Source organism: Buteo buteo, chromosome 17 (genome assembly GCF_964188355.1).
Source record: "Buteo buteo chromosome 17, bButBut1.hap1.1, whole genome shotgun sequence".
Lineage (NCBI taxonomy): Eukaryota > Metazoa > Chordata > Aves > Accipitriformes > Accipitridae > Buteo > Buteo buteo.
In genome coordinates this window covers 29,591,895-29,615,621 of record NC_134187.1, presented here as the reverse complement: position 1 = coordinate 29,615,621, position 23,727 = coordinate 29,591,895, and the positions used below count along the sequence as shown (strand labels likewise).

The 23,727-nt window shown below is 68.3% G+C and overlaps 4 protein-coding genes across 10 annotated transcripts; 2 read left to right on the top strand and 2 right to left on the bottom strand.

Moving 5' to 3' along the window:
- The first annotated feature begins 80 nt into the window (after positions 1-80).
- Positions 81-6,108, top strand: HNRNPA1 (heterogeneous nuclear ribonucleoprotein A1). Of its 7 annotated transcripts, none has more exons than XR_012653346.1 (11): positions 81-338; positions 1,854-1,970; positions 2,250-2,396; positions 2,522-2,732; positions 2,819-2,911; positions 2,991-3,113; positions 3,374-3,811; positions 4,643-4,765; positions 4,869-4,931; positions 5,854-5,899; positions 6,015-6,108. XR_012653346.1 is itself a non-coding variant. In XM_075049536.1 (11 exons), the coding sequence occupies exons 1-10, from the start codon at positions 96-98 to the stop codon at positions 4,922-4,924; spliced, it is 1,329 nt and encodes a 442-aa protein (XP_074905637.1). In that variant the 5' UTR covers positions 81-95; the 3' UTR covers positions 4,925-4,931; positions 5,112-5,427. The 7 variants fall into 7 exon arrangements, 6 of the variants coding, with proteins under 6 accessions (XP_074905637.1, XP_074905636.1, XP_074905639.1 ...); XM_075049536.1 differs by lacking the exons at positions 5,854-5,899; positions 6,015-6,108 and adding an exon at positions 5,112-5,427 and having other exon boundaries at positions 3,021-3,113; positions 3,374-3,445; positions 3,638-3,811; XM_075049535.1 differs by lacking the exons at positions 5,854-5,899; positions 6,015-6,108 and adding an exon at positions 5,112-5,427 and having other exon boundaries at positions 3,374-3,445; positions 3,638-3,811.
- Positions 6,109-6,240: 132 nt separating this feature from the next.
- NFE2 (nuclear factor, erythroid 2) lies at positions 6,241-9,377 on the bottom strand. Its single transcript, XM_075049540.1, has 4 exons — positions 9,302-9,377; positions 9,002-9,041; positions 8,605-8,745; positions 6,241-8,229 (listed from the first exon to the last, which is right to left on the bottom strand). Exons 2-4 carry the CDS (start codon positions 9,014-9,016, stop codon positions 7,549-7,551), a joined length of 837 nt encoding a protein of 278 aa, XP_074905641.1. The 5' UTR covers positions 9,017-9,041; positions 9,302-9,377; the 3' UTR covers positions 6,241-7,548.
- Positions 9,378-12,429: 3,052 nt separating this feature from the next.
- Positions 12,430-15,845, top strand: COPZ1 (COPI coat complex subunit zeta 1). Its single transcript, XM_075049541.1, has 9 exons — positions 12,430-12,643; positions 13,649-13,717; positions 14,047-14,128; positions 14,234-14,325; positions 14,617-14,672; positions 14,993-15,070; positions 15,182-15,233; positions 15,360-15,398; positions 15,751-15,845. Exons 1-9 carry the CDS (start codon positions 12,626-12,628, stop codon positions 15,796-15,798), a joined length of 534 nt encoding a protein of 177 aa, XP_074905642.1. The 5' UTR covers positions 12,430-12,625; the 3' UTR covers positions 15,799-15,845.
- A 732-nt stretch (positions 15,846-16,577) lies between these two features.
- Positions 16,578-23,393, bottom strand: ZNF385A (zinc finger protein 385A). The gene is made up of 8 exons (XM_075049926.1): positions 23,304-23,393; positions 22,777-22,888; positions 21,971-22,069; positions 20,521-20,674; positions 20,149-20,367; positions 19,572-19,738; positions 19,015-19,107; positions 16,578-18,535 (listed from the first exon to the last, which is right to left on the bottom strand). Exons 2-8 carry the CDS (start codon positions 22,873-22,875, stop codon positions 18,305-18,307), a joined length of 1,062 nt encoding a protein of 353 aa, XP_074906027.1. The 5' UTR covers positions 22,876-22,888; positions 23,304-23,393; the 3' UTR covers positions 16,578-18,304.
- Between the last annotated feature and the right edge of the window lie 334 nt (positions 23,394-23,727).

Below are 23,727 nucleotides of genomic sequence, written 5' to 3'. Positions count from 1 at the left end.
GCCGCCTGGCCCAATCTGTGAGGCGCGGAGGCGGGAGGTCCCCGGCAGCGACCAATCGGAGGCGGCGGCGCGGGCGGAGCGGCTAGTCGCCGCCAATGAGACCGCGCCGCTCTGTCCCGCCGCCCAATGGGAGGCGGCGCGGGGGCGCGGCGCGGGCGGCGCCGCCCAATGGGAGCGGCCGGGGGGCGGGCGGACGGCGGGGGCGGCGGAGTGAGGCGGCGGCGCTCGCGTCGCTCGGCCCCTTTCTGTGTCGGCGCCTCGCAGAGGGAGCATCGCGCGCTGAGCCGCCCGCCGACCAGCCCGCCCAGCCCCGCGCCGCCGCCATGGCCAAGTCCGAGGTAAGCTCCCCGCCGCTCCCCCCCAGCCCTTCCCCGCCTCACCGCCGGCCTCCCCCGGCCCGCCGCGGCCTCCCCGCCCCCGCCGCCCCGCTCGCCGCCGCGCGGGCCGCGCCGTACTGCGCTTGCGCGCGTCGCCCGCCCGCCACTTTCTGCGCAGGCGCCGGCAGCCCGCTGCGCGCCGGGGGGCCCCCGCGGCGCATGCGCAGCCTCGCGCGCGCCCGCTCTCGCTCTCTCGCTCCCTCTCCCCCCCCCCTCCCCTCCCCGCCGCGGCTCCCCGCGCGCGGGGCCACGTGCGCGCCTTTGTGCTCGGGTGGGCGATGGCGGCCGCGCCGCTTCCGCGCATGCGCAGGGCGTAGGGCGGGCCGGGGCCGGGATGGGGGGGGGGGGGCGGGATGGAGACGGGGTCCCGATGGAGATCTCGGTCACCCCATGGATGGAGGCTGAGGGGGGGGGAGCTCAGAGGCCTGGGTAGCCCCATAGATGAGGGCTGGGAGGGCCTAGGGGCCTGAGTGGCCCCTAATGTGTGTGTGTGTTGGGGGGGGGCTCAGGGGTCTTTTAGGCTCTGGTTGACCGCAGAGATTGGGCCCAGGGGTCCCTTGGGGGGCTGGATAGCCCCACAGATAAGAGCTGGGAGGGTTTAGGGCCTCCTTGAGGCCTGGGTAGCCCCACGGATTAAGGGTGAGGGGGCTCAGGGGTCCTTTAAATCCTGGTTGACCGCAGAGATGGGGCCTAAGGGTCCCTTGGGGACTGGGTAGCCCCACAGATAAGTGCTGGGAGGGTTTAGGGCCTCCTTGGGGCCTGGGTAGCCCCACGGATTAAGGCTGGGGGGGCCTCAGGGGCCTGTACTGATACACAGATGGGCACTGGGGGGGGCGGGGCTCAGGGTCCCTTTGGGGCCTGGATGGCCCCACAGATTGGTGTTGGGGGTCTCGGGTCTCTTGAGGGAAACAGGTAGCTTCACAGATTGGGGTTGGGAGCTCACAGGGCCTTCCCAGGGCTTGGTCGGCCCTGTAAATGAAGGCTGAGGTCCCCAGGGTCTCCCTGGGGCCTGTGCAGCTCCACAGATTGGCACTGGGGGTCTCAAGGGGCCTGGGCAAGCCCATAGATAGGGGTTGGGGGTGGCAGGGTCTCCCTAGGGCTGAGGACAGCGCTGGAGGGGGACGGGGGGGGCACAGGCAGGGGGGCTGGGTATGAAAAGGCCCCCCTGCGGCTGGAGGAGTACAAGGAGGCCCCACAGAGAGGGTTTGGGGATAATGGGCCCTTTTTGGGGCTGAAGCTAGATATGATGGAGTGCATTCGTTCACTGAGGGGGGGCGGGGGGGACAGGGCCTCCCTGGAGTTGTGGGGGTGCGAGGCAGTCCCGGGGGGGGGCATTTTGGGATGACAGGGCCTCCCTGGAGCAGGGAGAATGCAAGGAGATCCCATGTAGGAGGTTTGGGGGTGGCAGAGCATCTCTATAGCTGGGGGGCAGGGGTGCCCAGCCCCCCTCACCCTTGTGTCACTGCCTCCTCGCAGTCTCCGAAGGAGCCCGAGCAGCTCCGCAAGCTCTTCATTGGCGGCCTCAGCTTCGAAACCACAGACGAGAGCCTCCGCAGCCACTTCGAGCAATGGGGCACCCTGACCGACTGTGTGGTAAGACCCTCCAACCCCCCACTGTGGGTCCCGCCTCCTCCCTGGCCTTCCCTCTGCCCCCAGCACCACTGTGGGGGGGGTGGGTGACAGGCATCAGCCCTCGGTGACCCACAGTGACAGGGTTCGAGGTGTAACGGGGTGGGTAATGAGAAGATCAGCTGCAAAGGCAGGAGCAAGAGGTGGAGGAGCTGAAGGAAAGGAGCCATGTCCCAAGGGAGGGGGACTGCTGCTGTTTGTGGGGGCTCCGTGCCACAGTCTGATGTGTGTCTGTCCTTCCAGGTGATGAGGGACCCAAACACCAAACGTTCACGAGGCTTCGGCTTCGTCACATACTCCTCGGTGGAAGAGGTCGATGCCGCCATGAACGCCCGGCCACACAAAGTGGACGGCAGAGTTGTTGAACCAAAGAGGGCCGTATCCAGAGAGGTAAAGCCCGAGAGGTCGGGGAGGGGCTCAGACCCCACTGGATGGGGCTGGCAGAGCCCAGGGCCGGTTTGGGCGGAGATGGGGAGCTCCCCGGACCCCAAACCCATGCCACTGTTTTCCTGTAGGACTCCCAGCGGCCCGGAGCCCACCTCACAGTCAAGAAGATCTTTGTGGGCGGCATCAAGGAGGACACGGAGGAGCATCACTTGAGGGACTATTTTGGCCAATATGGCAAAATTGAAGTCATCGAGATCATGACGGACCGCGGCAGTGGCAAGAAGAGGGGCTTCGCCTTCGTCACCTTCGACGACCATGACTCCGTCGACAAGATAGTCAGTAAGTCTGGCGCGTGCTGAAAGGGAGGGCGACACCCGGCTTTGTGTCCCCCTCCCCTAAATCTCCCCCCCCTTCCCTCCCCGCAGTTCAGAAATACCACACTGTGAACGGGCACAACTGCGAGGTGAGGAAAGCCCTCTCGAAGCAGGAGATGGCCAGCGCCTCAGCCAGCCAGAGAGGTGAGCACACGGCTCGGCCCCCAGCTCCCCCCCTGCCCCGAGCTGCCGCTAGACCCCGCTGCCTGTGCTGTTCCTAAAGGCTGTCCCCCCCCTCCGCCCCCTCTCCTAGGCCGCAGCGGTTCCGGGAATTTTGGCGGCGGCCGCGGAGGCGGATTCGGCGGTAACGACAACTTCAGTCGCGGCGGCAACTTCGGCGGCCGTGGTAAGTGGTTCGGCGGGACCCGTCCGGCTGCCAGCCGCAAGGGACGCCGCCGGCTCGAGACGCAGCTCAAAACCTAGCCCAAACGCCGCCGCCGCTCCGGCTGCCACCGCTCCGGCTCCCGGCCCCCCTCGGCCCGGCCAGAGCGCCGCTCCTCCTCCCTCCACGCCGGGATTTCGGCACCCCGAACTTTTCTCTCCGGCAGCTCTAAACCGCCCGGCCCCGCGTGGACGGATTGAACCACAACGGTTTGTTCTTTTCAGGTGGGTTTGGTGGCAGCCGCGGTGGCGGTTATGGCGGCGGCGGAGACGGCTATAATGGATTTGGCAATGACGGTAAGGCCAGAGCGGGATTTCTCCGACGGGCAGCGGCCAACGCGCCCAGCCGCTCGCCGAGGACGCCAGCCGGCCCCGTGGCCCGGCCCAGACAGCGGACGCAGCCCACCGCCCTGCCGAACCCGGAGCCCGGCCCCCACGCGCCCGCCGGGGCGGCCCTCGGAGCTCAGCGCCCTCCTTCCTCTCCCCCAGGTTACGGCGGCAGCGGCCCCGGCTATTCCGGCGGCAACCGGGGCTACGGCGGCAGCAGCACCTATGACGGCTATAATAACGGCGGGGGGGGCTTCGGCGGCGGCAGCGGAGGACGGCGTCCCGCCCGGGGACCCGCGCTTGCCGTGCGGAATGGCCTTTCCGAAGCGGGCACAGGTGAGACCCCTCCAGCCCCCTAAATCCCCTCTTGGCTGTGGGGTGCCTCCATCTCCCAGTTAACCTCTCCAGGTCTCTGGGCCCCCCGTTAAACCCCATTCTGACAGTGGGGTGCCTCCAGACTCCCAATTAAGCACCCTCCCCGTGCCCCTGCATGCCTCCGGGCTCCCCATTAAACCACCCCAAGCCATGGGGTGCCTCTGGGCTCTCTGTTAAACAGCCCCCTGGCCTCGGGGCTCTCTTAAATCCTCTTCTTGGCTGGGGGGGGGGCCTCCTGTCTCCCCATTAGACACCCCCCAGCCACGGGGAACCCCCAGGCTCCCCCTTAAATCACCCCAAGGCAATGGGGTGCCTCCAGGCTCCCTGTTAAATTCCACACCCCAGCCATGGGGTGCCTCCAGGCTCCCCATTAACCCCTCCCCCAGTTCCTCGGGTGGCTCCAGGCCCCCAGTTAAACTTCCCTCTAGTTGTGGGGTGCTTCTGGGCTCCCCATTAACCCCCCCTCCAAATTCCTCTGGTGCCTTCAGGCTCCCCATTAACCCCGCCTTGCCTCTGGGCTCCCAGTTAAACATTTCTCTGGCCACCTGGTGCCTCCAGGCTCCCCATTAACCCCCCCACAAGCACCCAAGTGCTTCCAGGCTCCCTGTTAAACACCCTGCTGGCCTCTGGGCTCCCCATTAAGCCCCCCCCAGCCACGGGGTGCCTCTGGGCTCCCCATTAAGCCCCCCCCAGCCACGGGGTACCTCTGGGCTCCCCATTAAACCCCCCTGAGTGCCTTCCTCTTCCCCACACTGACCTCATCTCCCTCTTTTTTTCTCCCCCCCTCCCCAGGCAGCAACTTTGGCGGCGGGGGGAACTACAACGACTTTGGCAGTTACAACAACCAGTCGTCCAATTTCGGCCCCATGAAGGGGGGCAACTTCGGGGGCAGGAGCTCGGGGCCGTACGGCGGCGGTGAGTCCCTGGCGGGGGGGGGGATTTGGATGCAGCCCCCAAATCTGCTGCTCCTCCCAACCCTAGAGCATTTCTCTAAATTCCCCCCCTCCTCCTCTTGCAGGCGGCTACGGCAGCTCGAGTGGCGGCGGCAGCTACGGCGGCGGCAGGAGGTTTTAACACCCAGGTGAGCCCATCCGCCGCGAAGCAAGCGAGCCATTCCAACAGCAGTTTATGAAATTAAAAGATAAATTAAAGAAAATAAAACCACATTTAAAAAAAAAAAAAAAAAGCTGCCAAATGCCCCCTCAAAGCGGCAGCTGGACCGGGGCCGTTTAGATTAACTTTATTCCGTATTATTCAACAGGAAACAAAGCTTAGCGGGAGAGGCGAGCCAGAGAAGGGACAGGGAAGCTGCAGGTTACACCAGTTGTGAACTCGGCCCACTCACAGCTGTGGCGGGGGGTGGCTGCTCCATGAAGACGTGTGTTAGACAGAAGTCTCCTTTGCGAAACAGGACTGTGTTTGTGACTAATTGTACAACAGGTTATTTTAGTTTTCTGTGCCGTGGAAGCATTCCGACGAGGCCTCCCGGAAGCCTCGGTTTTATTTGCGCGCCCGTGCTGTCGATCGCTAACTGTAACACAACATGACGCTGAATAAATGTGTCTTTTTTTTTTTTTTTTTTATTATTATTTTTATTTTTTTATATATATTTACATTTCTGACCTCTACACCACTCTGGTGTTGGCCGCTGCGGGGCGCAGCCTGGTCCCCCTCCAACTCCGACCCAGGGCAGACTAGCTCAGGCTCTTTCCCCCCCACCGTCCCCACACACGCACCCCCAGCCCCATTTCGCCCTTCATGGGCCCCGTACACACCCACGCCCCCACTCCATTTCAGACTCAGCCGCCCCCCCTTTATCCCTGGGGTATCCCCTTGGCGTTGGCCTCCCCCCCCCAAGTTCTCCCCCCTCGCAGCACCGCAGAGCGCAGGGCAGGGACGCTGTAGGTAAGAGCAGCTTCTGTGTGTGTGTGTCCCCACCCCACGTCCCCGTTTCCCCCCCAGGACCCCCACCGGGTCGCTAACGCCTGCCTTCCATTTTGTAGGAGCTGCCGGCAAAGGGGGAGAGGAGCCCGCGGGCCACAGGCGGAGGTGAGCGGCAGGGGTGGGGGGACAACGGAGGGGGGGGTGCAGGGTGACACGTGTGACACCCCCGGGGCTGGGGCCAACCCTAATCCCCCCCTCACAGCTCTCCCCTTCCTTGCAGCACCCGTGGGAGCCCGTTAGTGCCTGGGAGGTGTCGCTGCCGTGGGAGACACGGGTCGGGGGCCTTGTAAATAAAAAAAAGGGTATTTTTGTAAGCGTGTCCCATCTGTGGGGACTGGGGGGGGGACAGGGATGGAGGGGACAGGGATGGGGACAAGGATGAAACAGCCATGGAGGGCTGGGGACGGAGAGGAGGGGGGAGATGGGGCTGCGGGACAAGATGGCAGTGGGACAGGACAGGGATGGGGAAGTGATGGAGATGGAGGAGACAAGGATGAGGACAGAGGGGGACAGGGATGGGGTTGAGGACACGGGACAAGGATGAGGACAGGGGGACGGGGTGGGGCTGGGGACAAAGGGGACAAGGATGAGGACAGGGGGACAGGGGTGGGGCTGGGGACAAAGGGGACAAGGATGAGGACAGAGGGACAGGATGGGCTGGGGACACTGGGCATGGAGGGTTTGGGGAGGGGGTGGCCCTAGGGAGTGGGACAGGGATAGAGGGAACAGGGATGAGGATGGAGGGGACAGGATGGGGACAGAGAAGGTGGGATGAGGTTGCCTGGGCTGGGGGGACCTCAGGGCTGGGGGACACGGTGCTTGGGGACCCCAGGGCTGGGTGGGTCACCACAGGGAGAGCGAGGGCCACGGGGGTGACAGGGACAGGAGATGACAGGCAGGCGTGGGGCTGATGTGGGTATGTGGTGCCCCGGGGCGGGATGGAGTAACAGGGATGTGTCACTGGGGTTGAGGGAGGTGGCGTGGGGACAACTCCTCGCCCTGGGGGGACAGAGAAGGACGGGGAGGTGGCAGGAATGTGTCACCCCAGGGCGATGGGGCAGGGAGGTGACGGGTGATGTGGGGTGACAGAGACAATACAGGCGCTGGCCCCATCTGAGCTGGTTTATTGTTTACTTACAGGGGTGGCAGTGATGGGGTGTCCCCAGGGTGTCACCCGCAGCCAGGGGAGGGCTGGGGGACACCGGGGACACCCTGTGGGGCTGGGAGAAGGGGCACCCTGGGGCGTAGGACCCATTGCAGGCACCTGGGTGCACCCTTGGGCTCTGGGGGGTGTGGGGGCACCCAAGGGACCCCTTGCTCCCTAGAGGATGCAGGGGTCATCCAAGGGTGCCCTTGGGCTCCGTGGGGTGTGGGGGTCACCCAGGGGTGCTCTGGGGTGCAGAATGGCACCCAGGGGTACCCTTGGGCTCGGTGGGGTGCAGGGGTCACCCAGGGGTGCTGTGGGGCTCCGTGGGGTGCAGGATACCACCCAAGGGCCCCTTTGCTCCCCATGGGGCACAGGGGTCACCTAAGGGTGCCGTGAGGCTCTCTGGGGTGCAGGGGCCACCCAAGCATGCCGTTGGGCTCTGTGGGCTGCAGGGGTCACCCAGGGGTGCCGTGGGGCTCCGTGGGGTGCAGGATGGCACCCAAGGGTGCCCTTGGTCTCTGTGGGGTGCAGGATGGCACCCCGAGCACTCAAGGGACCTCCCTGCCTTGCTCCCCATGGGCTGCAAGACACCCCCAGGCCCCCCCGGTCACTCCCCCCCACCCAGGGTCTCCAGGCTGAGCCCCCCGTCGGGCGCCAGGCACAAGCCGAAGCGCTCGGGGGGCAGTGGGTTGCCGGCCCCGTCCCTCAGAGCCCCCAGCACCTGAGCCGAAACGCGGGCCAAGTCTCGGCGCAGGGCACCCAGCGCCCGTTCCGCCTGCCCCCGCGCCCGTAGCAGCCGTTCCCGTTCCCGTCCCAACCTCCCCAATTCCGCCTGGAGCCGAGCGATGGCTTCTAATTTCCTCCGGCGACATTTTTGCGCCGCCACTTTGTTCTTGCCTCGACGACGGATATCCCGCGCCAACGCCAACTCCGGTCCCGACAGTCGCGCTCGTCCCAGCAGCGCGTTGAAGTCCTCCACCGGCAGGTTGACGATGGCTTCGGGACCGATCGGTAACGCCGACGCCAGCGCCCGGCGGGCATCCCGGCTGCTGCCGCCGCTGCCGCCAGCTCCTCGGGGAGCGGCTGGGTGGGCGAGCGGCTCCGGTGGGAAGGGTGTTGGTAGGGGGGGATTGGGGAAAGGGGAAGGGAAAGGGGGAAGAAAGGGGGCTGGGGGGAGGGAGGTTGGAGGGGGGGGTTGGAGGGGGGTATAGGGAGGAGGAGGAGGGGGGAGCGGAGGAAGGGGGCAAAAGGAGGGGTCGAAGGGGGGGTCTGCCACCATGTCCAGGCCCTGTGGGGAGAGGATAGGGGGTGACTAGTGGGGAGGGGGGTGTAATGGGGGGGGCAGTGGGGGTGCTAGAGAGAGGGGGGGGGAGGGCAATGGGGTGTCTCCCAGCGAGGGGGGGGCAATGGGAGGGGGTCCAAGGGAGGGGGGGGCAACGGGGGGGGGCAATGGGAGGGTGTCCAGAGGAAGGGGGGGGCAATGGAGGGGTCTCCCAGGGGGGGTGCAGGGGGGGGTGGGCGCAGCGGGGGGGGGGTCCCAGGGGACGGGGGGTCCCGGGCGCGGCGGCCGGCAGGGGGCGGTAGGAGCCTGCAGCGCGCGTGTGCGGAGGGGGCGTGGCCCGGCGGGAGGGGGCGTGGCCCGGCGGGAGGGGGCGTGGCGCACCTGGAGCTCGCTGAGGGAGAGGATCTCCTGCCACGTGAGCTCCACCTCGGCGGGGCCCGGCGGGGGCGGGGCCAGGGGCGGGCCTAAAGGCGGGGCCAGGGGCGGGCCCCGCCCCGCCCCCTCCCCGAGAGCCGCCAGCGACTGCCAGGGACAAAGCGCCTCGTTGGCTCTGATTGGCTGCGGGCCGCCTCTGGCCCCGCCCCTTTTACCCCCCCCGCCAGGACTCCCCCCACGTCCTAAAGCCCTCCATCCCTCCCCCTGCCCTGATACCCCCGGGGTCCCCTAAAACACCCCCGGACCCCCCCAGAACACCCCAAGACCCCCCCCAACCTCTCCCCACCAACAAGCCCCCCCCCCCCCGGCTCCCTGCCCCCCCCCCGGCCCCCCCTCGGCTCACCTCGGGGTCCCCCATGCTGGAGCCACGGAGCCGCCTTCTCCTGCCGCCCCAGATAAGGGGTTATCGCCTGTCCCCGGGGGTGGGGGGGGCACCCACTGACACCCCCCCGTCCCCCCACCCCCGTGTCCCGCGTGTCCGTCCCCCCCCCGCAGGACGCCTGGGTCCCTTCCGGCCCCCACTTCTGCTTTCGGGGTGCGCTGGGGGACAGGGCGGGGACGTGGGGTGTTCCCCTGCAGTGTGTGTGTGTGGGGGGGGGGGTGCCCCCACCCACGGGTGACCCCCCCCCCCGGTGCCACCCACCTTGCGCCACCCCATTGCCCAACGCCGGGACGTTGCACAAGGACCAACCGATGTGTCCCGCCCGACGCCGGCCTGGCTGTCACCCCCCCCCCCCGTGTCACCCCCCCCCCCGTGTCACTCCGCCCCGTGTCACCCTCCCCGTGACCCCCCCGTGACCACTGTCCCAGCAGTAACATGGCACTGGGGCACCCTACAATAACACAGCGCCAGGCCCCTGTGGTGTTTTGGGGGGGGGGAGGGTGACACCCCCACACACACCCCCCCGTGTCCCCCCCCCAGCTGCAGCCGTTGGGGCTGTTTCCGCCCCGGGGCTGAGCCGGGGCCCCCGCACTGGTACAACCCCCCCCCCGAGTGACTGGCACCCTGCCTGCACCCACACACGCACCTGGGCACCAGCACAAAAACAACACGACAATACGTGGCACACGCGTGTTCTGCTGTCCTGGCACACGCTGGCAGCGGTACCTCGATACCCGGGCACACGCGGGCACCGACACCCTGATCCTTGGGCACGAGTGTGCACTGATACCCGGGCACACGTGTGCGCCAATACCCTGGTCCTCGGGCACGCGCGTGCACCGATACTCGGGCACAAGTGTGCACCGATACCCAGGCACACGTGTGCACTGATACCCGGATCCTTGGGCACAAGTGTGCACTGATACCTGGACACACTTGTGCACCGATACCCTGGTCCTCGGGCACACACGGGCACCGATACCCTGGTCCTTAGGCACACATGTGCACCGATACCCAGGCACACGTGTGCACCAATACCCAGATCCTCGGGCACAAGTGTGCACTGGTACCCGGGCACAAGTGTGCACCGATACCCTGGTCCTCGGGCACAAGCATGCACCCATACCCTGATCCTTGGGCACACACAGGCACTGATACCCTGGTCCTCGGGCACACATGTGCACCGATACCTGGGCACACGCGTGCAGCAATACCGTGATCCTCGTGCATACGTGTGCACTAACACCCTGATCCTCAGGCACAAGTGTGCACCGATGCCTGGGCACACACGTGCATTGATACCCCGATCCTCAGGCACACGTGTGCACCGATACCCAGGCACACATGTGCAACAATACCCTGATCCCGGGGCACACACGGGCACCGATACTCTGATCCTCAGGCACACGTGTGCACCAGCGCAAGCACAAACACATTACGACATGGGCAGATGCGTGCACCCGCCCTGAACACACGCGTGCACCGATACCCTGATCCTTGGGCACACGCAGCCACAAGCACCAACACACCAACGCCTGGGTACATGCGTGCTCTGGGCACCCTGGCACACGCGTGCTCCCTCCTTGAACATGCTTGTGCAATGACCCTGGGCTCAGGCGTACACTAGTATCCCTCGGTGCACATGTGTGCACCGATACCCTGATCCTCGGGCACACGCATGCACCAGCACAAGCACAAACACATTAACACACAGGCACACGCGTGCACCAGCACAAGCACAAACACATTAATGCACAGGCACATGCATGCTCTTCTGCCCTGGCACACGCATGCACCCTCCATAAACACGCTTGTGTGCTGATCCCTGACACACGCGTGCACCGATATCCCGATCCCGGGGCACACACGGGCACCGATACACTGATCCTCAGGCACGCGCGTGCACCAGCACAAGCACAAACACATTACGACACGGGCACACGCGTGCACCGATCCCTGACACACAAGTGCGCCGATACCCGCGTCCCTGGGCACACGCGTGCCCAGGCACAAGCACCAACACACCAACGCCTAGGCACACGCGTGCTCTGGGCACCCTGGCACACGTGTGCCCCCGTCCCCGACACATGCCTCCTCCCCACACCGCCCCCCCCGTTGCACACGCGTGTGCTCCCCGGTGCCGTGACCCACCTGGTGCCTTGTGCTCAGGGTAAGGCCATGCCCGGTGGGGACACAGGGACGTGGGGACACAGGACGGGCCCCCCAGTGCCAGCCCCCAGGGCGGCCCCGTGCCTGCTGCCACTGGGTGCCCGCCCCGGGGACACCCTGGGGACAGTGGAGGGGTGGGGGTGGGGGACAGGAACCCAGGGCGGGGTGCATGGGGGGGGGAAGTTTGTGGGGAGAGGGACAGGGGACATGGGGGCGGGATGGGGGGACAGAGACTTGGGGAGACAGGAATGGAGGATGTGGGGACAAAAAAAGGGGAGATGGGGACACAGGGGAAAGGGGGGGCGTGGGGATGGGGACATTGGTGGGTCAAAGGGACAGGGGGATGTGGGGACGTCAGTGGGGGTCATGGGGACACAAGTGGGGGCACAGGGACAGGGGAAGGGTGGCCAGGGGACACCGGTGGGTTCCCAGGGACAAGGGGACATGGGGCTTGGGGGGCACAAGGAGTGGGGGGCAGTGACGGGGACACTCCTGCGTCCCCCCTTGTCCCCCCCATCCCTGTCCCCCCCCACAGGGGACCCAGGCACCCGGGTGGCAGGAAGCCACCGGCGGTTGCCCAACCCCGGGGCCCGCGCGGGGGGACACAGGGGACACGTGGGACACCCCCCCCCCAAAACCCGTTATCAGTAGGGCCCAGGGCATCCGCCCCACCAACCCGCGGGGGGGACCCAGGCATCCGGGTGTCCCGTGGCCCCCCTCGCCGGTGCCACTGCTACTGCCGGTGTCGTCCCCCCCCCTCCCGGGGAAGCGGGGGGGCGTCGCGGGGGTCCCTAACCCTGCCGGTGTCCCCCAGAGTCCCCCCACATCCCCCTTGTGTCGTGTCCGTGTCCCCCCACATCCCCCCGTGTCCCCCATGTCCCCCCCGTGTCCCCCCATGTCCCACGACCCCCCAATCCCCCCCAATTCCCCCCATTCCCTCCCCACGCCCCCCCCATGTCCCCTCCCGACCCTTGACCCGACCCCAGAGAAGCCAAAGGTCACAGGTAACCCCGCCCATCAGGGGGGTCGTGACCCGCTTAGGGGTGTGGCTAAGCACGGCTAGGGGAAAACGCTTCCGGTCATGTGGTTGGCGAGCCAGCCAACCACAGGGAGAAACCGGCAGAGAGGTTACGTCAGCGCTTCCCTGGTCACCATGGGAACTGCGCCGCCCCCTCGGCTTCCGGGAGTGCGGCGCGGCGGTGACGGACGGAACGCGTGTCCAATCAGCAACCTCCTCGGGAAGGGCGGGAAAGGCCGGCCCGCCCTCCGCTCCCAGTCGCGCAGCGATTGGTCGTATCGGGCTCGAGTTCTCCCAGTCAACTCGGCGGGGCGGTGGCTGGCGGCGTGATTGACAGCCGAGCAGCCAATCAGCGGCGGTCGCTCTTCCGGCTCCACGTCGGCAGCGGCGAGCGCAAAATGGAGGCGCTGATCCTGGTAGGGGGCGGCTGGGGCCGAGGGGGGGGGCGAAATGGGGGTCGATGGTGGGGGGAAAGGGGAGCGAATGGGGGGCTAGGGGGTGAGTGGGGGGCAGTGAGGCGGTAAATGGGGGTCGCCGGTTGGGGTACGTGGGGGGCGATGGGGAGGGCAGTGGGGTAAGTGGGGGGGGTAAATGGGGGGGTAAATGGGGCAAATGGGGGTGTATATGGGGTAAATGGGGGGGGTGAGTTGGGGGGATAGTGAGGGGGTAAGTGGGGGGTGCTGGTGGGATAAGTGGGGGGGCAGTGGGGGTAAATGGGGGGCAGTATGGGGGGCTAAAAGCCAGGGTGGCATTGGGGGTAAATGGGGGGGGGGTAATGGGGGTAAATGGGGGGCAATGAGGGGGGTAAATGCCAGGGTGGCAACGGGGGTAAGTGGGGGGCTTCTCCCTGCCCGTGGGGGTGGCAGTGGCACCCCCCCCCCCCGCCCCGTGGTGGCCTTGTCCTGCCTGTTGGGGTGACAGTTCCCAGGGTGGGGGGAGACCGTCCCCACCAGCAGTGCCCACAGGGTCCCCGCCGGGGCCGGGGGTGGCCGTGGGTGGTGGCCGTTGGTGGTGGCCGTTGGTGGTGGCCATCGGTGGTGGCCATCGGTGGCCTGGCAGCGCCCGGGGCGAGGTTCTGTCCTACACTCCGGCTGTGGCTACGGGCAGTCAGTGCATCACAGAACTTGGTCCCGGGAGCTTGGGAGCACCCGGATCGACGGGGACAGGGACAGGGATGGGGACAGGGATACCCCCCCCCCCCTCCCCGGCCTGACCCTGCAGCGGCCACCGCCCGGGACCCCCTCACCAGGTTGGGGGTGCCGGACACAGGCTCCTTCCCGGTGTCCTCGGTGCCACCGTGGCGGTTTTTGGGTGACAGAGGGGTGGTGCGGTGCCACAGGGTGTCCCCCCGGCTGGGTTGGGGGTGGCCCTGTCCCCAGGAACGGGGTGGCAGCGGGGTGATGGTGGTCGTGTCCCCGCAGGAGCCGTCGCTCTACACCGTCAAAGCCGTCATCATCCTAGACAACGATGGCGACCGGCTCTTTGCCAAGGTGAGGGGCACGAGGGGTTGACAGTGACACGCAGGGTGCGGGGATGGGGACAGGGATGGGGACACCGCCCCAGGGAGACGTGGGGACAGGGGGGCACAGGCGTGGGGATGCTCGGTGGCACTGGGAGGGCTGGGACGTGATACAGGGCAGGGACACGGAGACCATGGGGAGCACGTTGGGGTGGCATGTGGCACAGACAAGGGGACATTTGGTGGCACAGGGCAGGGACAGGGGCGTGGGGACAGGGTTGGTGGCCCGGAGCAGGGTGATGGGGGCTCCTTGGGGCGGGGGGGGGTGTCCCGGGTCCCCACGTGCCACTGTCCTCGCAGTACTACGATGACACGTACCCCAGCGTCAAGGAGCAGAAAGCCTTTGAGAAGAACATCTTCAACAAGACCCACCGCACTGACAGTGAGTGTTTCGGGGACGGGGACGTGTGTGTCCCCGGGGCGGGGCTGCCACCCCTGTGGGAGTGTGCAGGGGGGCCACGGGGGTGACACCAGGCTGTGCCCACAGGCGAGATCGCGCTGCTCGAGGGGCTGACCGTCGTCTACAAGAGCAGCATCGACCTTTACTTCTACGTCATCGGCAGCTCCCACGAGAACGAGGTGGCTGGGGACACCCAGGGGTGGTGGTGGGGGACACAGCCAGGGGTGCCAGGGCAGGGGGGGACACCCAAGGGTGGTGGGTTGGGGACACCAGGGTGGCAGGCTGGGGACGTGGAGGGATAAAGGACAAGGAGGGGGGTACCTTGGTGTATCAGGGCAGGTGACACAGAGGGGATGTGCAGAAAGGTCCCAGGACAGGGAGGGGACAAAGAAGGTGCCACCAAGCCGGGGGGGGCCACCTCGGGGTGCCCCTGTCTGGCAGTGCCACCGTGTGACCCCGCTGTCCCCCAGCTGATGCTCACGGCCGTCCTCAACTGCCTCTTCGACTCGCTCAGCCAGATGCTGCGGTACGATGGGTCCTGGGGGGGGCACACAGGCTCCCGGGGGGCACCTGTTGACCTAGGGGGGTGGCACCCGGGGCCCTGGGGGGGCACCCATGGTCCTGGGGGGTCATCTGTGGGTTTTGGGGGCACCTGTGAGTCCTGGGGGGCACCCATATTCCTGGCGGGGGGGGGCATCTCATGGTTCCAGGGGACCCCAGTGAGCTCTGGCACAGGTTGGGGGGGCCCAGCAGGCACCTGGGGGGCCATGGGTGCCTGGAGGGGGGGAGTCCTGTTGCTGGGGGGGGCCCGTGGGTGCTGAGCGGGCTGTGCCCTCCCCCCCCCAGGAAGAACGTGGAGAAGCGGGCGCTGCTGGAGAACATGGAGGGGCTCTTCCTGGCTGTGGACGAGATCGTGGATGGCGGGTGGGTGTCCGTGTCCCCCCCTGCTCCGGGGTCTGTCGTTCCCCCCGGGTGCCCAGGAGCCCTGTGGGGGGGGGTGCTGGGTGCTGACAGGTCTCTCTTCCCCCCCCACAGCGTCGTCCTGGAGAGCGACCCCCAGCAAGTGGTACATCGCGTGGCTGTGCGGGTACGGGGGCGTCGTGGGGGGGGGGGGCACAGGGAAGCTGGGGTGGGCGTGAGGAAGGGAGAGGATGATGGAGGGGCGATGGGTGCCCCCCAACCCCAGGCACCCACCTCCTTCTGTGTTTTGCAGGGCGAGGACGTGCCCCTCACGGAGCAGACGGTCTCGCAGGTAGGGCCTGAGCTCCCCCCCGACCCCCCCCTGGGGTTGGCAGTGACCCCCTCCCACCTCTGAGCCCACCAACCAGGGCAGCTGCCTACGCCCGTGGGTGTCCCCAAGTGTCACCTGGGTGTCCCTGGCTGCCCCCAGTGTCCCCATATCGCTCCCCATGCCCCCCCGCCCCAGTGTCACCTGGGTGCCCCTGGCCTCCCCACAACACCCCAGTGAGCCCCCCCCCCCCCCGGAACAGCTCCCCACATCTCCCATCCCCACCTTGGTGCCCACGGGAGCCCCTGGGTGCCCTCGGGCCCCCCAGCACCCACGGGTGCCCTGTGCCTGATGCTGCCCCCCCCCACTTCCACAGGTGCTGCAGTCGGCAAAGGAGCAGATCAAGTGGTCGCTGCTACGCTAGCGTGGCCCCCCCCCCGGCACCCCAACATGCCAGCCCCCCCCCAGAAATCCCGTGTGCTGCCTCATCTCTCCCTGCGCCGGTCTCTGCCAGGGGGGACCCAGGTGTCTGGGTGGGGGGATTGGGGGGGGTCTGGTGCCCCCCCTTCAGTAAAGGGGGAGCCCCTTGCTTGCCTGGGGGGGGGACACGCAGAGGGGATGGGGGAGCAAGTGTGTAAGGGACATGTGTGGATGGGGAGGGGGGAGATGTGGGGACACACCTGGGGGACATGGACCCCCCCGGGACCCCCCCCAACCACCCTGGGCCCTCCCCCCCCCCCAAACACGAAACCACAGGTTCAAACCTCATCGTTTATTGGGGCAAAGCTGGGGAGGGGGGGACGGACCATGGAGAGAGGCAGATGCAGGGGAGGGGAACGGGGCTCTGTGTCCCCCCCCCAAATCCCACCCCCCCCACCTGCTATTGCTTTGCTTAAATCACAGTATTGACTTGAGGGGGGGGGGACTAAGAAAATGGGGGGCCAGTGCCAAGTGGGGGTAGGGGGGGCAAAAAGGGGGGGGGTGTGTGTGCAGTGAGGGGGGGGCAGTGCAAGGTTTGGGGGGGCCACAGTGCCAGTTGTGGGGCAGTAAGGATGCAGGGGGGTAGTGCCAAGTGGGGGGGGGCTGTAGTGATAAGGGGGGGCACAGTGATAGCGGGGGGGCACAGTGATGGGCGGTAAGGCTGGGGGGGGCACAGTGATAGTGGGGGGTGATAAGGATGGGGGGGGTCACAGTGATGGGGTGTGCTGCGTTTTGGGGTGGGGGGGGTCACAGTGATGGGGCAGTGCCAGGGGACCTAGGGCAGTACCAGGGTTTTGGGGGGGGGGGGCACAGTGCTTGTGGGGCAGTAGTGGGGTGGCGGGGTGGGGTAGGGGGGGGCACTATTTACAGGGTGGGGGGTGCCCCGGCCCCCCGCATTATTGCAATGGGCTGGGCCCGGAGGGGGGCCCCAGGGTGGGGGGGGGCAGGGGGGGTGATGGGTGCCCTCCCCGGGGCATGTGCGGGGCTCGCTGCCCTCAGTGCAAGAGGTCATGGCTTGGGGCTGGGGGGGGGCACCCTTTTGGGGGGGACACACACCCTCTTTGGGGGGGGGGGGTTTGGGGGGGGCTCCCTTCCCTGTGAGCCATCACTGATTGCTTAGCGGATCCCTGAGGTGCCGGGGGGGGGGGGGAAGCTGTTTGGGATACCCCCACACACACACTACTCCAGACCCCCCCCCCCCCGTCCCACCCCGGGGTGCTGGGGGTCCCCGTCCCCACGGGAGTTGTGCAGTGGGGCCCGGGGGGGGGTGGGGTGGGGGGGGCTCATCGGTTTCCTGCCAAATATCCCAATTCCAGTTAAAAAAATAATCGCTGAGCCCAAAAAGCAGCCGGGGGGGGGGGGGGAGGGCAGAGTATGGGGGGGGGCTGTTGCCAAGTGCGGTTGCCAGGGGACGGTTGCTGGGAGACGGTTGCTAGGCACAGGTCCTGGGTGCAGCTCGTTGCTAGGGACGGTTGCCGGGGTCGGTTGCTAGGTACCGTCACCGGGGCGGGGTTGCCGGGGCGGGGCAGGGGCGCGGTTGTTGGGCTCAGTTGCTGGGTGCAGCTGCCAGGGCCCGTTGCCGGGCGCGGTTGCCGGGGTCCCTTTGTCAGGTTGCTAGGCAACCATCACCGGGTACCGTTGCCGAGTACCGTTCGTTGCCAGGTAACCGTTGCCACGTACCGTTGCCACGTGCGGTTGCCAGGTAACCACTGTCGGGTCGTCATCGTCGTCGCTGGGTCCCGTTACCGGGTACCGTGGGTGGGCACGGTTGCTAGGTAACCGTTGCCGGGTGCAGTTGCAGGGGCTCGTTGCCAGGGAACGGTTGCTGGGTGCAGGGGGCCCGATCCCGTTGCCGGGCAACTGCTGCTGGGTCCCGTTGCTGGGTAAACATCTCCCGGTTGCCAGGCAACCACTGCTCAGAGGGTTGCTGGGTAACCGTTGCTGGGTGCCCGTTGCCGGGCAGGATGCCGGTCCTGTTGCCAGGTAACCATTGTCAGGCAGGTTGCTAGGTAACCGTTGCCGGGGGCGTGGGGGTTGCTAGGTGGGTTGCCAGGTAACTGTTGCCGGGCAGATTGCTGGGGGGGTGGGTCTTGTTGCCAGGTAACTGTTGCCGGGGGGATGTTGCCGGGCAGATTTCTGGGTTCGTAACCGTTGCCGGGTAACCATTGGTGGCTGGTTGCTAGGATACTGTTGCCAGGTAACCATTCCGGGGCAGCGGTCGGGGTTTCCGTTGCCGGGTAACCACCGGGACCCCCGGTCGCGCGGCAACGGTTGCTGGGTTGTGCTGTGAAGTTGCCGGGTGACCGTTGCCGGGTGGTCGCCGGTCGCGGTTGCTGGGTAACGGTTGCCAGGTAACAGCCCCGCCCCCTTCCCCGGGGGTCCCAGGTGATGATTGGGTACCGGTTGCCGGGCGGTTGCCGGTTGCCATGGCGGGGACGTGGAGGGGGGTGTCAATAGGGGGAGAAGAGGAGGGGGGCGTGGGCGGGGCGCAGGGGCCCGGGGGCGGGGCGTAGCAGGGCGGGTGCCAGGGGGGGGCCGGGCAGGAGGGGGGGGCCGGGGGGGCGCAGGGCCAGCGGGGGGGCGGCCATGGCGGCGGCGGCGGCCGCCAGGGCCAGGGGGGGCGGGAGCAGCCCCCCCCCCGCCAGCGCTTTCGGCAGCTCCTTGGGGAAGGGCAGCGGCGCCTGCGGGGGGGGGGGGGGGGTGTCAGTGATGGGGGTGGCACCCCCGTAGCCCCGGCACTGCCCCCCCCCCAGCCCTATGGGGCACCCTATAGGTACCCCAAGGGCCCCCTCTGCCCCATAGGGCTCCCTAGAGATACCCTCAGACCCCATGGGGCACCCTATAGGTACCCTCAGTCGTCCCCCCCCCCACCATGGAGATACTCTGACACCCTATAGGCACCCCAAGACCCCCCCCATGGGGCACCCCCTGCCACCAAGGTCGCTTCAGGGCACCCTATAGAGACCCCTGAGCACCCTACAGAAACCTCCGGGCATCCACCTGCCCCACGGAGCACCCTCAAGGTATCCCCAGCCCCCCCCCACCCTATAGGGCACCCCCAGGACACCCTATAGATCCCCCCAGTTCACCCCCCTGCCCCATAGGGACCCCAGGACACCCTATAGATACTCTGGGCTCCCCCCCCAGACCCCCCACTCACCAGCTCCGGGGGCGTCCGGGGCTTCTTGTGGCGGCTCAGCAGTGGGTTGGGTTTTCCGGCCACCCCATCCCGGTGGCGCCGGCTGGAGATGTGCTGGGGGGGGCAGGGGGGGCTCAGTGGGGACCCAGTGGGGACCCAGGATTATGGGGGGGGGCAGGGGGAGTCCTCCTGGGGGTGTGATGGGGGCTCAGGGAGTCCTGGGAGGGGGGGTTAGGGGAGTCAAGTGGGTCTGGGGGGGTCCCAAAAGCATTTGGTGGGGGGGCTGGGGCCTCAGGATAGTTTGGGGGGGGTCCCCTAGGGTTCTTGGGGGTCCCATAGGGTCTTTGGGGGTCCCAATGACCTCGGGAGGGGTTGGGGGAGTCCCATGAGGGTCTGGCGGTGGGTCCCAGGGGTCTCATAGGGGTTTGGAAGGTTCTGGAGGGGTCTCAGAAACGTTTGGGGGGGGCTGGGGGGAGGTCCTTGGGGGTCCCAACGGACTGGGGAAGGTCAGGGAGGGGTCCCACGGGGTCCCAGGGAGGGTTGGGGTTCCCTGGAGGAGTTTGGGGGTCCCGGGGTACCTGCTTGAGCTGGAGCTCGGAGTTGAGGCGGACGTTGCAGATCTGGCAGTGGAAGGAGCGCTCGGGGGCCTCGGCCGGGGGGGTCCCCGCAGCCCCCCCCAGCCGCGGGAAGGCGCGGATGGGCCCCAGCCCGCTGCGCGCCTCCACCAGCGTCTTGTGCTTCGTCCCTGTGCACATGGCGGGGGGGGTGTCACTCTGTGTCCCAGGACCCCCCCCCTGCACCCAGAGAACCCCCTCGGGACCTTCCCAGGACCCCCTGTGCCCCCCAGGACCCCCCTGCACCCCCAGAACTCCCAAGACACCCCCCTGCACCCCCACAACCTCTGTGTGCACCCCAGACGCCCCCCAGGACCCCCTCTGCACCCATAGGACCCCTGTTGTCCCCCCCCCAGTGTCCCCCAGTGCCACTTGATATCCACCCATGTGCCCCCATACCCCCCCCAATGTCACCCAGGTCCCCCAGACCCCCCCACGTGCCCTGTGTCCCCATGTCCCTTGTGTCCCCCAGACCCTCCCCTGTTCCCCTGTCCCCTCCTGCCCCCCCCAGTGTTGTGTCCCCCCCCCCCATGTCCCCCACCTTTGTTGTGCGCCTCCAGCTGCGAGAGAGAGTTGACGGCCACCTTGCAGAGGGCACAGTACAGCAGCCGCTTGGCCTTCGCCTTCTCCTCTTCCTCCTCCTCGCCCCCCGGCCCCCCCCGTGCCCCCCCCGGCGCCTCCGTGGCCACGGCCGGGGGGGGAGCGGGGGGCGAGGGGGGTCCGGGAGCACCGGGGGCTGCTGGTGCCGGGGGCTGCTCGCCTGCTGGCACAGGGAGGGTTAACAGGGGCACCCTTGGGACCACCACCCCAGATTGGGGGGCACGGCAAAGGGGGGGGGACACGACACCCAGGTGTCCTTGGGGGGGGGGGGGCATGAGGACACGTGGGGACACCCTGGGGTACAGGAACCCACCTGTGCGATCGGGCGTCTCACCGGCCGGGGTGGGCGAGGGGCCGGGGGGGTCTTGGGTGTCCCCGGTGTCCCCCCCCCGGCGGGCGCGGGCGGCCTCCAGCCCCTTCAGGCGCCGTGCGTGCCGGTTCCCCTGGTAGTGCGCTGCCGCCTGGCTCTGGGGACACCGCGGGGACACTGCGTCACCCTGGGCACCCCAGAGAAACCCCCCCGTTCTGAAGACACTGTCACCCTGGGGATGCGGCACCTCATGGACCCCCCCCCTCCACTCCAAGCCTGGGGATGTGGGACACCCCAGGGACCTCCAAAGCTGGGGACCCCCAAGCCTGGGGACAAGAGTCACCCTGGGGACCCCCAACCCTGAGGACACAGGACACGATGGGGACCCCAAACCCTGGGGATGAGTGTCACCCTGGGGACATGGCACCCCAGGGGTCCCCCACTGTTGGGACCCCCAACCCTGGGGACATGGGACATCCTGAGGACCCCTAACCCTGGGGTCACAGCACCCCAGGACCCCTGACATGGGACACCATGGGGACCCACAAGCTGGGGGACACGGGACACCATGGGATCCTGGCACCCAAGGGCCCCCCAACATGGAGACCCCCACCCTGGGGGAGACAGGACACCCTGGGGACCCCCAAACCCTGGGGACAAGAGTCACTCTGGAGACCCCCAACCCTGAGGACATGGGACACGATGGGGACCCCAAACCCTGGGAACACGTCACCCAAAGGCCCCCTGACCTGATGACACCCACCCTGGGGACACAGGACACCTTGGGGACAAGAGTCCCCCTGGGGACCCCAAACCCTAGAACATGGGACACAATGGGGACCCCAAACCCTGGGAACATGGCACCCAAGGGGCCCCCAACCCTGGGGACGAGTGTCACCCTGGAGATCCCCACTCCTGGGGACATGGCACCCCAGGGGCTCCCACCGTGGGCACTCCCAACCCTGGGGACATGGGACATCCTGAGGACCCCTAACCCTGGGGACACAGCACTCCAGGGCCCCCAACATGGGACACCATGGGGACCTACAAGCCGGGGGACACGGGACCCTGGGACCCAAGGGCCCCCCAACCTGGAGACCCCCACCCTGGGGGAGATGGGACACCCTGGGGACCCCCAAGTCCTGGGGACAAGAGTCACTCTGGAGACCCCCAACCCTGAGGACAGGGGACACGATGGGGACCCCCCACCTCTGAGAACACAGCACCCAAGGGCCCCCTGACCTGAAGACCCCCACCCTGGGGACACGGGACACCCTGGGGACCTCCCCACCCTGTGGACCCCCCACCCCGAGGACACGGCTCCCAGCACACCCAGCGCTGGGGTTGGACCCAGGTGGAGGGACCCAGGCATCTGTGGTTGGGGGGGTCCTAGGTGCCTAGGGTGGGGGGTCCCAGGTTTGGGGGGGGGGTCGGAGGAGGGGGGTGGTCTCACCTCGGAGTTGAAGCGGATCTGACAGACGCTGCAGGCGATGACGGGGCGCCGGGGTTTGGCCAGCGCCGGCCCCAGCACCGCCTTCGGCACCGGCTCCATCTGCAGCACAGGGTGGGGGGGTCACATCCTGCCCGGGGGGGGGCGGCAGCACCCATAACACCCCCCCTCCCCACTTCCCAATCCATCCCAGCACATTGGGTGCTGGGGGGGGGGGGGGGCACAGCAGGGTGGGCAGTGGGTGCTGTGGGGTCACCATGGGGCAGGGAGGGGGCCACGGGGGGGGGGGGGGGGCAGCGCCGTGGCTCGGCCCCCCCCGCCCCATTCCGTAGCAGCTCAGGAATCTCTCCCTGCCCAAACCCGGGGGACGGGCCCCGCCCGGCCGCCTGCCCCCCCCCCCCGCCGTTCTGCCCCCCCCCCCGCACCGGGTGGGGGGAGCCCGGGGGTCCCTCACCACGGGGGGGGGTGTGTGTGTGTGTCCCGGCCGGGCTCTGCCTCCCCCCCCCCGCTCCGCTCCCCATTACCCCGAGCGCGGCGGCGAGGCCCGGTGCGGCGGTGGGGGGGGGGGGGGGGTTAGCGGTAGGGGGGGGGGGGCTAATGGTGGGGGTCTGGTACGGCGGCCGGGAGGGGGCGGGGCTTTTTCCGCCCCCCGCGGCCGCTCCTCATCGGCCCGGGACCCCGCGGGGCCACCGTAGGACCCTTCCCGGCCGCCGTAGCGCCCCCGGCCCGCGGTGCTCCGGTGCTTTTTCCCCATCCCCGCTCCCCCCCCTCCCGTTCTCACCCCCGCCCCCCCCCCCGCCAGGACTCACCCCGGGCAGCGGCGGCAGCAGCCGCAGGGCAGCGGCGGCGGCGTCGGGCAGGAGGAGGCGGCCGGGGGGCGGCCCCAGCGGCCCCGGGGCCCGCAGCATCGCCCGGCCCGGCCTGCGGGGACGTGGGGAGGGGGGGGGGGGGACACGGGGGAGGGGGGGGCGGTCAGCGGGGAGCCGGTACCCACCGCCCCCCCCCCCTCCGCGTCTCACCCCCTCTCACAGGGGTCCCCGGTCCCCCGTAGGCTGCGGGTTGTTACCTGCGGGGCCCCCCCCCCCAACCCCCCCTCCCGGTCCCGGTTGTCCCCGCGTGTCCCCGTTCCGCGTGGTGTGTGTCCCCCCGCCCCTCGCCGCCGCCGCCACCGCGCCCGGCCCGGCCAATGGCGCCGCGCAGAAGTGGGGCAGCCGCCGGCGGAGGAGGAGGAGGAGGAGGAAGGCGCATGTTACACGCGTGTCCCCGGCCACGCGTGACACTCAGCCCCCCCCCCCCAGCCCTCCCCCCCCTCTTTCGCGTATCCGCTGTCACTCACGTGTCCCCCCGCGCGTCTCCCACCCCCACGCGCGTCCCCACGGCTCCGGGCTCGCGGCGGCGCCGAGCCGGCAGCGCACGCGCACAGCGGGGCGTGCCCACGCACATGTCGGGACACGCGTGTGTGGGTGGCGGGGGGTGGTGGTGGTGGTGTGGGGTTTGGCGGGGGGGGGGGCGGGGGGAGGGCGGTTACCACGGCGACGGGACCCCACCCCCGCCCACGCACGCCTCGCGGCGTGGGGAGGGGGCTGGGTGAAACTAGGGGGGGGTGTTGGGTTACGATGGGGGGGCAGGGAGGAGCGGGGGGGGGGTATAAATTATTGATGGCTGACGCGTCCCGGCTGCTAATGAGGGCGGTAATGGTGTCACCCGACACCCCTGCACACGCGTGTGCGCTCAGCCGTGCCCGCCCCCCCCCGTGTCCC

What these genes read in the sequence shown, in the direction of transcription:
- HNRNPA1 (XM_075049533.1), top strand. Translation starts at nt 96, where the DNA reads ATGAGACCGCGCCGCTCTGTCCCGCCGCCCAATGGGAGGCGGCGCGGG. An exon ending in CCGCCATGGCCAAGTCCGAG is followed by an intron (nt 339 to 1,853) that starts GTAAGCTCCCCG and finishes GCCTCCTCGCAG; the next exon opens with TCTCCGAAGGAGCCCGAGCA. An exon ending in CGGCAACTTCGGCGGCCGTG is followed by an intron (nt 3,114 to 3,373) that starts GTAAGTGGTTCG and finishes TGTTCTTTTCAG; the next exon opens with GTGGGTTTGGTGGCAGCCGC.
- NFE2 (XM_075049540.1), bottom strand. An exon ending in TCTCCCTCAGCGAGCTCCAG is followed by an intron (nt 8,230 to 8,604) that starts GTGCGCCACGCC and finishes CTCTCCCCACAG; the next exon opens with GGCCTGGACATGGTGGCAGA.
- COPZ1 (XM_075049541.1), top strand. An exon ending in CAAGACCCACCGCACTGACA is followed by an intron (nt 14,129 to 14,233) that starts GTGAGTGTTTCG and finishes CTGTGCCCACAG; the next exon opens with GCGAGATCGCGCTGCTCGAG. An exon ending in GACGAGATCGTGGATGGCGG is followed by an intron (nt 15,071 to 15,181) that starts GTGGGTGTCCGT and finishes CCCCCCCCACAG; the next exon opens with CGTCGTCCTGGAGAGCGACC.
- ZNF385A (XM_075049926.1), bottom strand. Translation starts at nt 22,875, where the DNA reads ATGCTGCGGGCCCCGGGGCCGCTGGGGCCGCCCCCCGGCCGCCTCCTC. An exon ending in TGCTGCCGCCGCTGCCCGGG is followed by an intron (nt 22,070 to 22,776) that starts GTGAGTCCTGGC and finishes CCTGTGCTGCAG; the next exon opens with ATGGAGCCGGTGCCGAAGGC. An exon ending in CCCGGACGCCCCCGGAGCTG is followed by an intron (nt 18,536 to 19,014) that starts GTGAGTGGGGGG and finishes CCCCCCCCGCAG; the next exon opens with GCGCCGCTGCCCTTCCCCAA.